This window comes from Molossus molossus, unplaced genomic scaffold (genome assembly GCF_014108415.1).
Source record: "Molossus molossus isolate mMolMol1 unplaced genomic scaffold, mMolMol1.p scaffold_m16_p_2, whole genome shotgun sequence".
Taxonomy (NCBI): Eukaryota; Metazoa; Chordata; class Mammalia; order Chiroptera; family Molossidae; genus Molossus; species Molossus molossus.
This window is the reverse complement of record NW_023425355.1, coordinates 133,230,616-133,244,478: the sequence shown is the minus strand read 5'-3', so window position 1 is coordinate 133,244,478 and position 13,863 is coordinate 133,230,616. Positions and strand designations below refer to the sequence as shown.

The 13,863-nt window shown below is 34.4% G+C and overlaps 1 protein-coding gene across 6 annotated transcripts in view; it reads left to right on the top strand.

The window, feature by feature from the left end:
• CNKSR2 (connector enhancer of kinase suppressor of Ras 2) overlaps positions 1-13,863 on the top strand; it is a 297,838-nt gene that overhangs the window by 234,693 nt on the left and 49,282 nt on the right. For all 6 annotated transcript variants that reach the window (XM_036270511.1, XM_036270512.1, XM_036270514.1 and 3 more), the window contains 2 exons: positions 5,174-5,241; positions 11,311-11,411. In XM_036270511.1, coding sequence (XP_036126404.1) covers positions 5,174-5,241; positions 11,311-11,411 — 169 coding nt within the window. The remainder of the gene's footprint in view (positions 1-5,173; positions 5,242-11,310; positions 11,412-13,863) is intronic.

Below are 13,863 nucleotides of genomic sequence, written 5' to 3'. Positions count from 1 at the left end.
GCTATACCAACTAGGCAATCTTGTTTATCTTTTCAAAGAACCAGCTATTTGTTTCTTTGATCTTTATTTTTAATGAATTAATTGATTTTTGTTACAGGTGTTTCCCTCCCAGACACCCTCCTCGCTATCCTGCCCTGCCCCCTCACGCATTGTTGTCTATGTCCATTGGTTACACATGCATGCATATAAGTTATTTGGTTTATTTCATCCCTCCTCCTTCCCTGCCTCCCTCCTCTGGAGTTTGTCAGTCTGAATCGTATTACTTTCTATGTCTCTGGGTCTATTTTGTTCATCAGCTTTTTTGTGGACTATAATGAACAAAAACAAAGCTGTTTCATTGATCTTTTGAATTGGTTTTTTAGTCTCTATGTCATTTATTTCCACTCTGACATTTCCCATTTCTTTCATTCTACTTGCTCTGGGTTTTTCTTTTTGTTTACTTTCTAGTTCTTTAAGTTATAGAGTTAAATAATCTATTAGAAATGTTTCTTGTTTCTTGAGGTAGGCCTATAGTGCTATTCCATATTTTCTTAATTAATATGTTACCATTTGTGAAATCTCATGCTAGGCAAGCCGAATTTAGAGCTTTTTCTCCTTGTATTCAAGATGAAAAATGTTAATTCACATGACATGGGGAAGAGGCTGTGTTATTTTATTTTGTGTTTTTATATTTATATATTCTACTGTTGTAGTTACTCACTATCCATTTTACCACTTGTTGAACTCATTGCCCTTGGGATAAATATGAAGGGTTTACATTATGACCAAACTGAAAATATGTAGTATAGATGAGTGTATCCTATCTTTCAAGGTGGATACACTAGAATACAGTCACCTGCATCTAAGAATAAATGCAATTTAATCATTCAAGATACATGCTGACTAGGGTCCTCTGAGGCTTAGAAAATAGCATGTTCAAAAATGCATTTTTATGAGTTATACAGTCACTCTTGGTCTGCATTCCCTACCTTTTCTTAATACTTCTATGTATGTATCTGGTTCAGGATACCACAGAAGCTAAACCAAACCCATGTGCTTCATTTTGTTACTTTTTCTAAACACTAGTTCAAAGAAAGAGTGAATCTCATAAAAAATATTATCTCCACTTCATACATTTCAGAGTTCTGTTTTATGTAAGCCATTGATCTGAAATACTGAATCTTTTTTAAAAAATTAAATATAATGTACTTTTGTTTTTTTGTTGTATGTTTTCTTTTTTTTATAAACATATTCCTGATGTGTACTTTCAATAGGCAAGCTTGAAAAAATTAGTTGTTAATAGAAATAGGAGTGTCAGTGTTGGAAATGTTCACACAAGATTAGTGATAGGCATAGATACCCTCCAAAAACTTTGTTCAGTAACCTGATTGTTACATAACAGCAAGATTACTTGGGTGTTGGTTTGTTCTATTTGTGCTCTTTTAAAGGCACATACCTAAGTTTTCAAGAGATTATATATTTATTTTTTATTTATTTTTTATTTTTGTTACAGATGTTTCTCCTTTTTCCCCCACTGATACACCCCTCCCCCTCCCTCCCCACCCTGTCCCCAGCTTTGTTGTCCATGTCCATTGTTCATGCATACATGCATATAAGTTCTGTGGTTTATCTCTCCCTCACCACCCCCTCTTCTGGGGATTATCAGTCTGTACCCCACTTCCACATCTCTGGGACTACCCCATTCCTCAGGCTGTTATGTTCGTTATATTCCACAAATAAGTGAGATCATGTGATATTTGTCTTTCTCTGCTTGGCTTGTTTCTCTTAGGATAATACTTTCCAGGTCCCTCCATGTCGTCTCACAGGAGATTATATATTTATAATATGAGTATAATTATACTAATCATAATAATATAATAATATACCAAATATAATAATAAATAGATGCTTTATCTGATTATTTCATAATTTCTAAAGTATTATATGTATTTAAAATATGGTGCTTTTTGTGACAGGATCTAGTAGTTGGAATGAATAAAGTATTCCTTAAATTTAATTTTCTTCTATAAAATCTGTGTGTATATCTAAATATGTATGTATACATGTGCACATATATACACATATATTCATATCTACTTAGATATGCATATACCCAAATATATGTATATATACAGATACACACATAGAATATTACAATTTCACCTTCTGTTTTTTTAGCAGCATAAGTTTGATTGTGAGATAATTTTCAAAAACACTTTTCATTGCCCCATCACCATCCATTTGTTCCCTCCTCAGAAATGAGTATTGAAACATTAAAAAAGTTTTTCCTTTTTGTGTGAAATCTATAGGAATAAAACAAAACATTATGTTTCTCAAGTATTCTGAGGCTTATTTACTGAATTCATTTGTCCTATATATTTTTCATGTCAGTACATATGTCCTTGTACTTGTGAGGACACACTAACTTGTATTTAGTGATTATTTTTTCTATGTTTCCCATGATTTTTACTCTTTTTTCTCTCAGTACAATTATTCTCTGTCAGTTATTGACAACCTCATTGGATTGTTTACTGTAGGCACAATATCCCCTTCCCTATATATTCTTGTTTTCAAGAATTGATGATATGGCAGGGTACTAAATTTAGATCTGATATTAGTGAACTTCTCTATCAATGTGCTTGAAAATATTATAAATTCAGTACTTGTACCCCTGACCACCTTATTTTAAAACAACCTCCTCCTATCCCTGGCATCTTTAACATTGTAATTTTTATCTTGGGTTTTTGGGTTTTTTTTTTTAATACTCTTGCTACTACTTGGCATATATTTATTTGTATCCCTGCTTATAGTCTTTCTCCCTCCTAAGATATAAACATCATGAAGGCAGATGCTTGGTTTTGTTTATCTGTTTCCTCAAGGCCTAGAACAGTATCTGGCACACATAGGCACTGAATAAACATTTCTTGACTTATTTAATGCATATATATCTGCTGTTCATAGGAGCCTATAAATAGCAAATCATAACTTCCACACGTATATAGATTAGCATCTTCTAGATGAGGTCTTAAGAACAAGTTTATCTAAAACTGGACTAACATTTGAGTATTGTCCAGCTTATTGTAGTTATGTGCAGTGGCCTAAGTTTATCTATACACTTTCTAAAGAGTGTTTATTATGAACAGACTCTTTTTTTGTAAAAGTAGTTTAATTTTTCAATTGTCTTACAAAATTTAGCAGTTCTGGAGCTCATTGAAGGCAAGAATTATGTCTCATTTATTTTTGTACACCTAAAACATAACTCATTGTTCAGCATATAGCAGATATTTAATAAATGCTGTTAAATTGAAAAATTAGGGAAGCCTCTTTTTCAGTTTCCTGATTCATTTCATAAAGACTTTATTGTTCTTTAGACTTCTGATAAAATGAAATTTCAATGATATTTTTAAAAGTAGTAAATATATAGTCCTCTAGTGGTATAATCATCATTTTCACCCAAAAAGACCCAGAGCAATTTTTCCCAAGAGTGCTGAGATTTGCCTTGTAGTACAAATTCAAACTTTTCTCACTACAAATGACATATATATTAGATTTTATTTTTGACCTTTTACTAATGATCAAATCACTTTTTAAAAGGTTATTTGTCATGATGTTGACTTTTTTACTTATACTTTATAATTTTCTGGAGTGTGTGCGTGTGTGTGTGTGTGTACGCACCATGATGCTGAATTCATTTGATCAATCTTTATTTTATTTCATTTTGCTCTAATCCCTTTTTAGCTTTCCAAACATACTTGAGGTGATAATTACATTGTAAGTTTCATCAAAATAAAGTTGGGCTTTAAGTGTTTATTTTTCGAATTAAAGCTTACATATTCACAGATATGAATTTGTCTATTAGAAACACACTTTCCTCTCTTTTCAAGATATTCTAAATATCTGATGCACAGTTAACACCACTTGGCATACATGATTAAATATATGAGTCACTTTAAAGAATGTCATCTTCGCCCAACCGGTGTGGCTCAGTGGATTGAGCATCATCGCATCAACTGAAGAGGTCCCAGTTCAATTCCTGGTCAGAGCACATGCTCAGGGTTTCGGGTCAATCTCCAGTAGGGGGCATGCAGGAAGCAGCCAATCATTCTTTCTCACATTGATGTTTCTGTCTCTCCCTTCCTCTTTCTCTAAAAAAATCAATTTAAAAAAACATTTAAAGAATGTCGTCTTCTACTCAACAGAGGAGATAAGCTTTTGGGAGAAAAGGTTCTCAAACACAACTTTTTTTAAAAAATATATCTCAATCATATTATTCCATAATTGAATGATGTTAGTTTTACTAGTGATTCCAAACTTACTCAAGCTAATTTGGAAGGTAGGTTTTTACGTAATTTCTGATTTTTGAAAGTATGTGGACCATAGCTCATGATGACCAATGGGAAATTGTCAGATCAGTTTAAATATTTTATGGTTTGCTTATCTGATACAGTGTAAACAGTTATAATAATGAACACAGGGAGAGACCTTGTGGGACAAAAGATGGAAATTATTAAAACAGTGGTTTTCTTCAGAAAGTCCCCTACATTGTCAATAGCAGCGCTACTGAATGAGAAAAGAACTAAGACTTATTTTTAAGTTACAGTGTTTGTGGACATAAATTTTTGGAATCTAAGCAGAGGTTAAATTTGTATGTGCTCATTTTGTCATCAGGAAACCTAATACCCTTGTATTTAGAGACAAATTTACAAAGTACTCCCAAGATGTGTTTCCCCTTTGATCATTAAACTTAAAAGAGCTTCATCAACATTTAGTGTTTCATAGTAAAACTTATTTTGACAGGCAAGGTCCACAACTTTTTTTCTTATCAGGACAAATTATTTTGATATTGTTTAAATATCTCTAAAGGTGCATTTGTTCTGAAGAAACAAAACAGCAGAAATAGTTGGAATACTTCTACATTGGAATAACAGAATGAATAGGATTTTGGTCATCTCAAAACCCTTTATGTTACAGACGTTAACAGGTTTACCCAAGACTTTTCTATTAAAATAGCATCTTTGGTGTGGGAGCTATTTGTACTACAGCAAATTAGAGCTCATTGAAGTCTCCATGTGTAAAGAGTAGCAAAGAACACATCTTTTATGTAGGATTATTCTACATATTCTTAGGCATCTTTAAATATTTTAAAGAAGTATAAGAAATTAAGTTGCAATGTTTCTGATCTTAATTTTTTCAGATGGCTTAACAGAATTAATATGCTGACTGCAGGATATGCAGAAAGAGAGAGGATTAAGCAAGAACAAGGTAAAGGAATACTTTTTTTTTTTTTTACAATTGTATTATATATTTTTTCTTGCTGTTATTATATACAGTGATTCACTGCTATCACTTGAGAGAAAATGCATATGTTAGTTTGTGGTTATTCCTCTTCTAGGTATTTTGAATCCAAACCATAGCATCATCTAGATAAGGTTTAATAAATGAAACAGAGAATAAACACTCAAAATTTTGGAGCAGCAAATGTGAAGTTCTATTCTGTTTGTTGCTGACTCCTTCAGTCCATTTCCTATGGAAGAAAATAATTCTTAAAAATTAAAAAGTCTGTAATTGGTTCTATATATTGACCCAATTCTATGTCCTTGGTGGTGAGTTGTTTTTTCCATCTAGTAGTCTCATAGACATTAAAGTGGCTTTCTATGCTAAGAGCTCAGATGAATGATCCCTTCTTCCATATATTATCACTTTTATTTATGTTCTTCAGTTTTTTTTACTGTATAACTATGATTTTTATGAAACTGGCCTTGGTATTGACCTGAGATTTATTAAACACAATATCATGATGCAGTATTGAAATCTTAATGAAAGCTGTGGTCACCATTCTGAGGTGATGTCACATTTCCTAAAGAGTATTTGTTATACATCGCTTGGAAGCATAGTTTTTGGAAATTTTTGAGACATCCTAACGTTGAAAGAATTTCACAAATTGATACATGTACAAACATAGTTCTAGTTGTGTATTCAGTGGGCATAGCCTGTTTATTGATGTGGAGATTGTAAAAACCTTTTCTTTTCTCTCAGAGTAAAACCACAGCCAAACTTTTTAAAACATCTGAAAACTAAAGGTTAGAGCGATCTAAAAGAGATAACCAGATCCTAAAACTAATCTTTCAGCAAATATTTAGGGCAAGAATCGGCAACCTTATGTAAAGAGCCAAATGGTAAATAGTTTAGGCTTTGTAGGCCATAAAGTTTCTGTCGAAACTACTCAACTCTGCTGTTGCAGCAAGAAAGCAGTTGTAAACATGTGAAGGGGCATGGCTGTGCTCCAATCAAGCTTTGTTTGTAGATCCTAGGACTGAATTCCTTATCAGTTTTCACCTTTCAAAAGACATTCTCTTTTTGCTTTTTTAAAACCATTTAAAAATGTAAACACCTTTCTTGATCCACAGGCCCCTATAAAAACATGCAGAGTGCTTCATTGACCTGCAGGCAATGGTTTACCAACCCCTGGTTTAGAGCCATGGAGTAAGAGAATAGGGGTGGGTGGGGAGGTGCAAGGTGGAGAGATGGGGCAGAAGATTTCAAAGAAATAGCAAAACATGCTTCCTGCCACTAGGAATTTATCATCTTGTCCAGGATCTCAAAAATATGCACTTGAAGTTGCTTAAGAAAAATTAAAGAGCAACATAAAATAAATAAGTACTAATTTTGGTATAATGTGCAACTGATTAAAGAAATGTGCTAAGTAGGTGCAAGAAAAAAATTTTAAGCCTGAGTAGGAGACAGTATTAATGAAGAAATACTTGCTGGAGAAATTGATCAGTGAGCCTGATGTAAAGTCGGCAGTGGAGAGGGAGAGAAGATATTTTATTCAATATTAAGTGTTTCTGTGTAAGGCCTTCAACTAGCATTCTAATTATATCAAGGTGAAATAGAAACCCATCCTGCCTGAAACCACATTGAATTCTAGTAAAAAGATACTTTTAGTACAATACAGAAAGTGAATCGTAATCAAGTTTCATGGGTATGAGACTGGAGAGACTCCTTCTATATGGGGAATGGGGAAAGGCGTTCTGTTCACTCTACTGTCAAAACTGGTTCTCGCAGTATGAGAAAAATGTGGAGTCACGAAAGTAACAATATAAAACATTCCTGCAGTAGAACCAGAATGGATATTTCCACAAATAACGTGGAAGCCATCTTCAAATCAGTATGCACAGGCAAACCCCAGCCAGGACTAAGAATGTCAGACCAGTTATTGAGCCACATTTCTTCACTGTTAAAAGTTTATTCTACACAGACAACAGTACCATGATTACCAGAGGGAAAGGTGGGTGGGGGAAGGTAGAAGAGGATAAAGGGAGGATGAATGGAGATGGAAGGAAACTTGACTTGGGGTGGTAAACACACAATAAAATTATAGAGGATGTATTATAAAATTGTACACCTGAAATCTATATAATTTTACTAACCAATGTCACGCCAATAAATACAATAAAATTTTAATTAAAAAAATGATTATTCCCCACTTTCATGCTTCAACTTTGTTTATAGGCTTAAAATTGTGATAAGAGTGCTAAAAAATACAAGCCTTTCTTTACAAATTTCTTTAAAAGGTATAAAACTGTTCTTTAAAGATGCATATAGATTTATTTCTGATCTTTTAAAGTTGGAAGAATTAGAAGTTTGGGCAATGTACTGATAGGAAAATGAATCTTTGAAAAAAGTAAATTTGCATAAATATGGAAGCTTATATTTTCAGGCTTAACTTCTGTATTTTATCATTGGGCATTAATTTGAAGCTGAGCATAGTCCTGATTTTAGTAAATTTTTTTTGTACTGGTATTATATGACCAAACTTCACTATGGATGAAGGAACTGGTAAGTTATATTACACAAGCAGGCTCTAAAAAGTATTCATTCCATGGATTTGTGCTATCCTGATCTCTCATGTGAGTATATATTTTAGTTCCCACTGGAGTATGGTAGACAGTCATAGCAGAAGCTAACAGTTACAATTCAAGTCTGTCTTAGTAAAGCAATGCAACTGGAATCTGAAATAATTTAGATTTCCACCTAGAGTGTACCTTCCTCAGGCATTTTAACATAAGTCTGAAACATAAACCTCCTACCTCTGTATGAATAGTATTCTATATAGAAAACTACTGAATGCATGTGTGTACTCCACACTTTCTATAGAGTTATTTGACATCTCCTGAGTACCATTCTCAGCACTGAAGTTAAACTTCACAAAAAATATAGCTGTTTGAGGATTGGGAATATTTCACAATGATGCAAAGGAATAATTGCCAAACACAGTATCTATTTAAATACCCAGTGCAGCTACGAAGTGACTCTTTTATTGACTTAAATGAAAGTTTAATGAATTACTGTCTTTAACTATAGAAGTGTGAAGGATGTGAGGTTCTCTTTCATTATTCATCGTTGTACTTAAAGAAAACAGAATTACACTAAATTCTGCCAAGATCACAATTTGGCTAATTATCTGCTAATCATTTTTATTTTTCCAGCTTCGAGTCAGACATTCATTACACATTATTTACAATCACATATTAGGTATTTGTGGAGCTTTGATTACATAAAAATGAATGAAATCTATTTATTTGATAGTTCTAGATGAAAAAGTCAATTTTTTTCAAATTATCCTTTTCTATCAACATGAGAAGTAAAGTGGAAATTTTCCTGTTCTAGAGATGGCACTGTTTATTCATGATTAGTTACTTATAAAATTGAATTCACTGCAAGAGACATTAAAGTATCTATTTATTTTCTGCTAAATAGAGAGCTCAGAAAAAAAAATTAGCTCTTAGAATGAAAATCAGATTCCTTTCCACCTCTGAGCAAAAGTGTGCTTGTAATTTTCCACACAAACCCCCAAAAGCCCGATTAAATTTTCTGTGCAGCCTGTTCTCTGGCATTACTCTCTCAAAGTCATACAGCTTAGTATGAGAAATGAAGTTAATTTGCAAAGTGGTATTTCAGTCTTTTCTTAGGCAACCCAAGAAAAATTTAGATTGTGGTGCTTTTTAGTAAACCAGGAATTACATCACATAGTGAACTAAAGTTCTTCCTATTTAGCTGGAGGGGAAAAGTAGAAAGATACTCTCTCAGATACATCAATTATAATGGTAGCTATGGAGATCTTGATAAAATGGTGATCATTTCTTTCTCAGTGTACTTATAAGAACCATTTGAGGTGCTGACTCCTTGAGACCCCAAGGTATCAGTGCAAAGATCAAAGGGAAACTCAGCAGCAGTGCCAGTTTCTGGCAATAGCAGGAAGGGTAAAAGCAGAGTGATCTTGGCAAGCCCACTGCTTGGGGGTGAGATGTGGGAGAGGTGTTCAATCCCTTCACCTCCAGCAGTGACTTCCCAGTAGTATTTCAAGTTCCCACAAAGCTACCCAACCCAGGTCCCAGAGTTTGAGAATTCACTTTTCATGGCTAGAAGTTGCTGTAAAAAAAAAAAAAAAACACAAAAACAAAACAAAAAAAAACCTTATGTCTGAGAAGATGAACACTAGACCTGTATCTCCAATGTGATCTGGGTTAGACTGTCCTGGCATGCTACCTACAAAGGGGACCAGGGATCCTAACTAATATTTATTGAGTGCTTTCAAGGTGCAAAGTCTCCTGATATACATTACCTTATTTAGTACCTCTATATATACACACACAACTGTGAAAGGCAGTTATTATTAGCCCCCTTTTACAGATGACAAAACAGACTCAGAGAGGGTAAGTAACCATCACAAGAGCACAGCGATGGTAAGTGTTATATCCAAGAATTGAACCTACATCTATCTGCTCAAGTATATAGCTCGTGCTTTTCTCACTAGTGTTTGCTGGGTCCATTTCTGAGCAGCTATATAAGTTCATATTTACAGGAGACTTAATATACTGGCCTTCACTGACGTGATCCAATGTAAAAACCAGACATCAAATTTAGATTAAGTAGTCTTTGCTTATATTTTATTCAAAGGCAATAATTACAGTAGGAATAGAATTTTCAGAGTCCTTGTAGTTTTAGCACTAAATATAATAATCTTCATTGCTAAAGAATTTTTATTCACAGTAGCCAGAATTATAGAGCAGCAGGAGGAGGGACTTAAAAGATTGTGGATAAATGTCACATTAAACATTTTGTCATACAAAGGAGTCCCAGTGACGTAGGAATCTGAGGTTTAGAGCAAGGCAAGTTCTTAGTTCAAATCCTACTTCTACTACTTTCTATTAAGTATATAGTAAGTACTCAATAAATGTTAGCTATACTTATTAATATTAATCAGCAGCACAAATAAAATATGTAAAAATACTACAATATGGGAATTCCTGGGTAGAGAGGGGTCCTGTAAAACTATGTGCCATGATTTTTCACAAAAATCTAAATATTGGTTTCTGATGGTTCTTTTTGTGATTTAGATTTTTATATAAATAAAGAAGCTTTTTTAAATACCTTTTTTTCTTTTAGCATCTGAAATCCATATGAATAATACTTCTGGGGTTTTCCTTGTAAATCACATAAAGAATTAACCCAGAAGTGACAGGGTGGTTGAGATATTATTAGTGGAACAGGTTCTGATTATTGGCCTTTTTGCTGTATTTCATTTACTCAAGTAATGATTCTCTCAGAATTTTCCCCCTTTCTTCTTGCCTTAGGTCGGCCAAGTCACTTTGTCTAGCAGCTTCATTTTCTACCCTTTTAAGTAGTTCTAGAAGTTTGGAACTTGCAGCCCACATCAGCAGATTTGCCCTTTTTCATTTGGCAAGAATCAGGGTTTACCATGTGTTTTCAGGTAGAGGTGGGAGTGTGGTGTTATAGAGATTTATGTCAGCATGTCTCTGGAAACAGTGATTATTAGATAACCACTGAATTGAAGCCAGAAAATAGAATTGAGAACATTATTTTAGGAAGTATTTATATCTGTAGAGATCTACAGCAATATATGTATTGCTTTTCTTTGAGTGTTCATCTTTAGGATAAGTGGTACATCTTTAAGAGGCATCATATGACATCATTCATTAATTGAAGCTACAGAATAATTTGGTCTGGAATCTCAAATACCCTAAACTTGATTTGGCTTATGTAATTTTTTTCTTAACTCCTTAAAATTATGGTTATGTATACTTGATTGCTTTAAAAGGAGGTTGCGATTAGTTAATTGTACACTTCCATCATTCTCAAAACCCAGGTGAAAATAAAAGTTGCTGGGCCTGGGGTGAAAGGTGCTGGAGAGCAGAGTGCAAGAGTGGAATGAAAACTTCCTTTCATTAGCTGGTATTGTGTGTTCCTGAAAATTTGTCTAGAAACATTTAATAAAATGTTGACATATCCATGTGTGTGAATTTTCAGATTACTGGAGTGAGAGTGACAAGGAAGAAGCAGATACTCCATCAACACCCAAACAGGACAGCCCTCCACCACCCTATGATACATACCCACGGCCTCCCTCTGTAAGTTGCCATACCTAATACAGTATTAGATTCTTTTACCTAAAACATCTCTTTGTATGTTAAAAAAAAATGTGTAGTGAATTCTATGTCAGACTTCATTTTCTTAGGGGAAAGAAAATAGGGAGTCTAAAAGCAATAAGGGGAAAATTTGAAGTATACAAAGAATATTTAATCACAAGAAACAGCCATAGATTCCAGGCATAATAAATATCTCACCAATTTTTATTTATTTATTTATTTATTTATTTATTTATTTATTTATTTATTTATTTATTTATTTGGTTAATATAATTTTATTTTATTTTTTTCACTCACCATTGATCCCCCCATACCCTCTTCCACCTCCACCCAGCCCCCTCCCCACCACAATCACCACAGTATTGTCTGTGTCCATGAGTTCTTTCTCATTTTTTTCTTTTTTGCTTAATCCTTCTAACCCCCAACACCCCACCACCACCGTAAGAGCTGTCTGCCAACTCTTCTATCTATGAGTCTGTCTCTATTTTGCTTGTTAATTCAGTTTGTTCATTAAATTCCACGTATGTGTGAAATCATATATTTGTCTTTCTCTGACTGGTTTATTTCACTTAGCATAATGTTCTCCAGGTCCATCCATGCTGTCGCAAGGGGTAAAATTTTAGCCCTGATCTGGATGGCTTTACAGGTGAATTTTACCAGTTATTCAAAGAAGAACTAACACTTGTCCTTCTAAAAATATTTCCAAAAATTCAAGAGAAGGGATGACCAGTTTTATTAAGAAAACAGACTGTTTGTGTCAGAGTAGTCTTTGTGAAAATAACAACAAAAATACTTTTTAGAAAAGATGTATAAATCGACCTTATCTATTATATACTAATAAAATTTATTCCTGTGTTCTTTAGAATCAACTCATAAAAAATGATTATATCTATATTGAATATGTTTTGGCATATAACTTTTAGACAGCCATGGGTCTGATTTAATGTATATGTTTATATGGTGCTCCAGACCTCTTAAACCTGTATAAATTATTCTGTGTATAGACCATAATTTGCTCTTTTAATAGGGTAAACAACTCTTCTGGTTTGCCTGGGACTATCCCACTTTATGCTCATTTCCCATCAGAGTGAGTGAGAGTGTCTCAGTAGTGTCCCAGTTTAGGCAATGTATTGTATGGTCATGGTACCATGGGAATCAGCTCTGCCTGTCTTGGGACTGAGTCTTACACATAAGAAATGGAAGGTAGATTTAGGTGACAACAACAGCAAACCTAATTTCACCTCCATATAACTTCAGGGGATTTTTTAATAAGAAAGGTACCATGCAAGATATTGATATAGTTCTAGGCCTTGGCCTTCTCAATCTTGGCTATGCATAAGAATCACCTGTGGAATGTTTTAGAAATGCAAAGGTTCAGGCCCAATCCAGACATATTAAATCAGAATATTTGGGCCTGCCCACAGCTCACTGGACTGGACTGTGACCTTTTTGAGAACAGTCTATTCATTTACACCTTTTTTTGGCCTAGCTCAGCACTGGTGTTTCTGAAGTAAATGAAAGGGTACCTATGGCTAATAACTAAAAGGGAAGCCACATTTTTAATAAAATGTTTAAAGACAATGTCTCTTACCTAAGGAGAAGAGGAGAAAAGTGGGAAAAATGCAGAACTGCTCTGTGTGCACATTTCTTTAATAAATGCTGAAGTTTAAGGAGTGCAACAGAATGCAAGGATGAGCTATAGAAATGAAATAATGAAGTCAGTGACAAGATATAGTTTATATCATATTTCCCCTCTTTCTCTAAAACTTTAGGGTCTAAATAATTTTTTTAATATTTGTATAAGAGGAAGAAAGGGAAACTGCAGCTTCACCAAACAACTCTTTAATCATAGCAACATGTGAATTTCAAGAAAAACTATTCGCATTGTCAGTAACACGTGAGAAGATAAACTGCCCATAGAAAATGCCACATAACGCCCTAGCTGGTTTGACTCAGCGGTTAGAGCATCAGCCCACGGACCAGAGAGTCCGGGTTTGATTCCCGCTAAGGGCATGAACCTGGGTTGCAGTTTGTCCCCAGCCCCTGTTGGGATTGTGTGAGTGGCAGCCTGTCGATGTCACGTGGATGTTTCTCTGTTTCCCTCTCTCTCTCTCTTCCCCCCTCTCTGCCTCCCACTCTATCTGAAGATAAATGCAAAAATGTCCTCGGGTAAGGATTAAAAAAAAAAAAGAAAAGAAAATGCCACATAACTTCTTTTTTACCCTGAGGAGCAGCAAGCACTTTCCTTTCAGCCAGGCTTGTCCTTAGCCCCATTCTTAAGAATCACGTTTAACAAATCTGGCTTCTCCCTGCCAGAAGAGGGCCTGGGCTGGTCTGTTAGCCCCCAGAGCTAGAGTGCTAGAGTAAGGCTTGTCCCAGTAGCAGTGCCTGCAAGTCTTTTACAGCATGTACTTAATTCCAGTCCTTTTTCTTG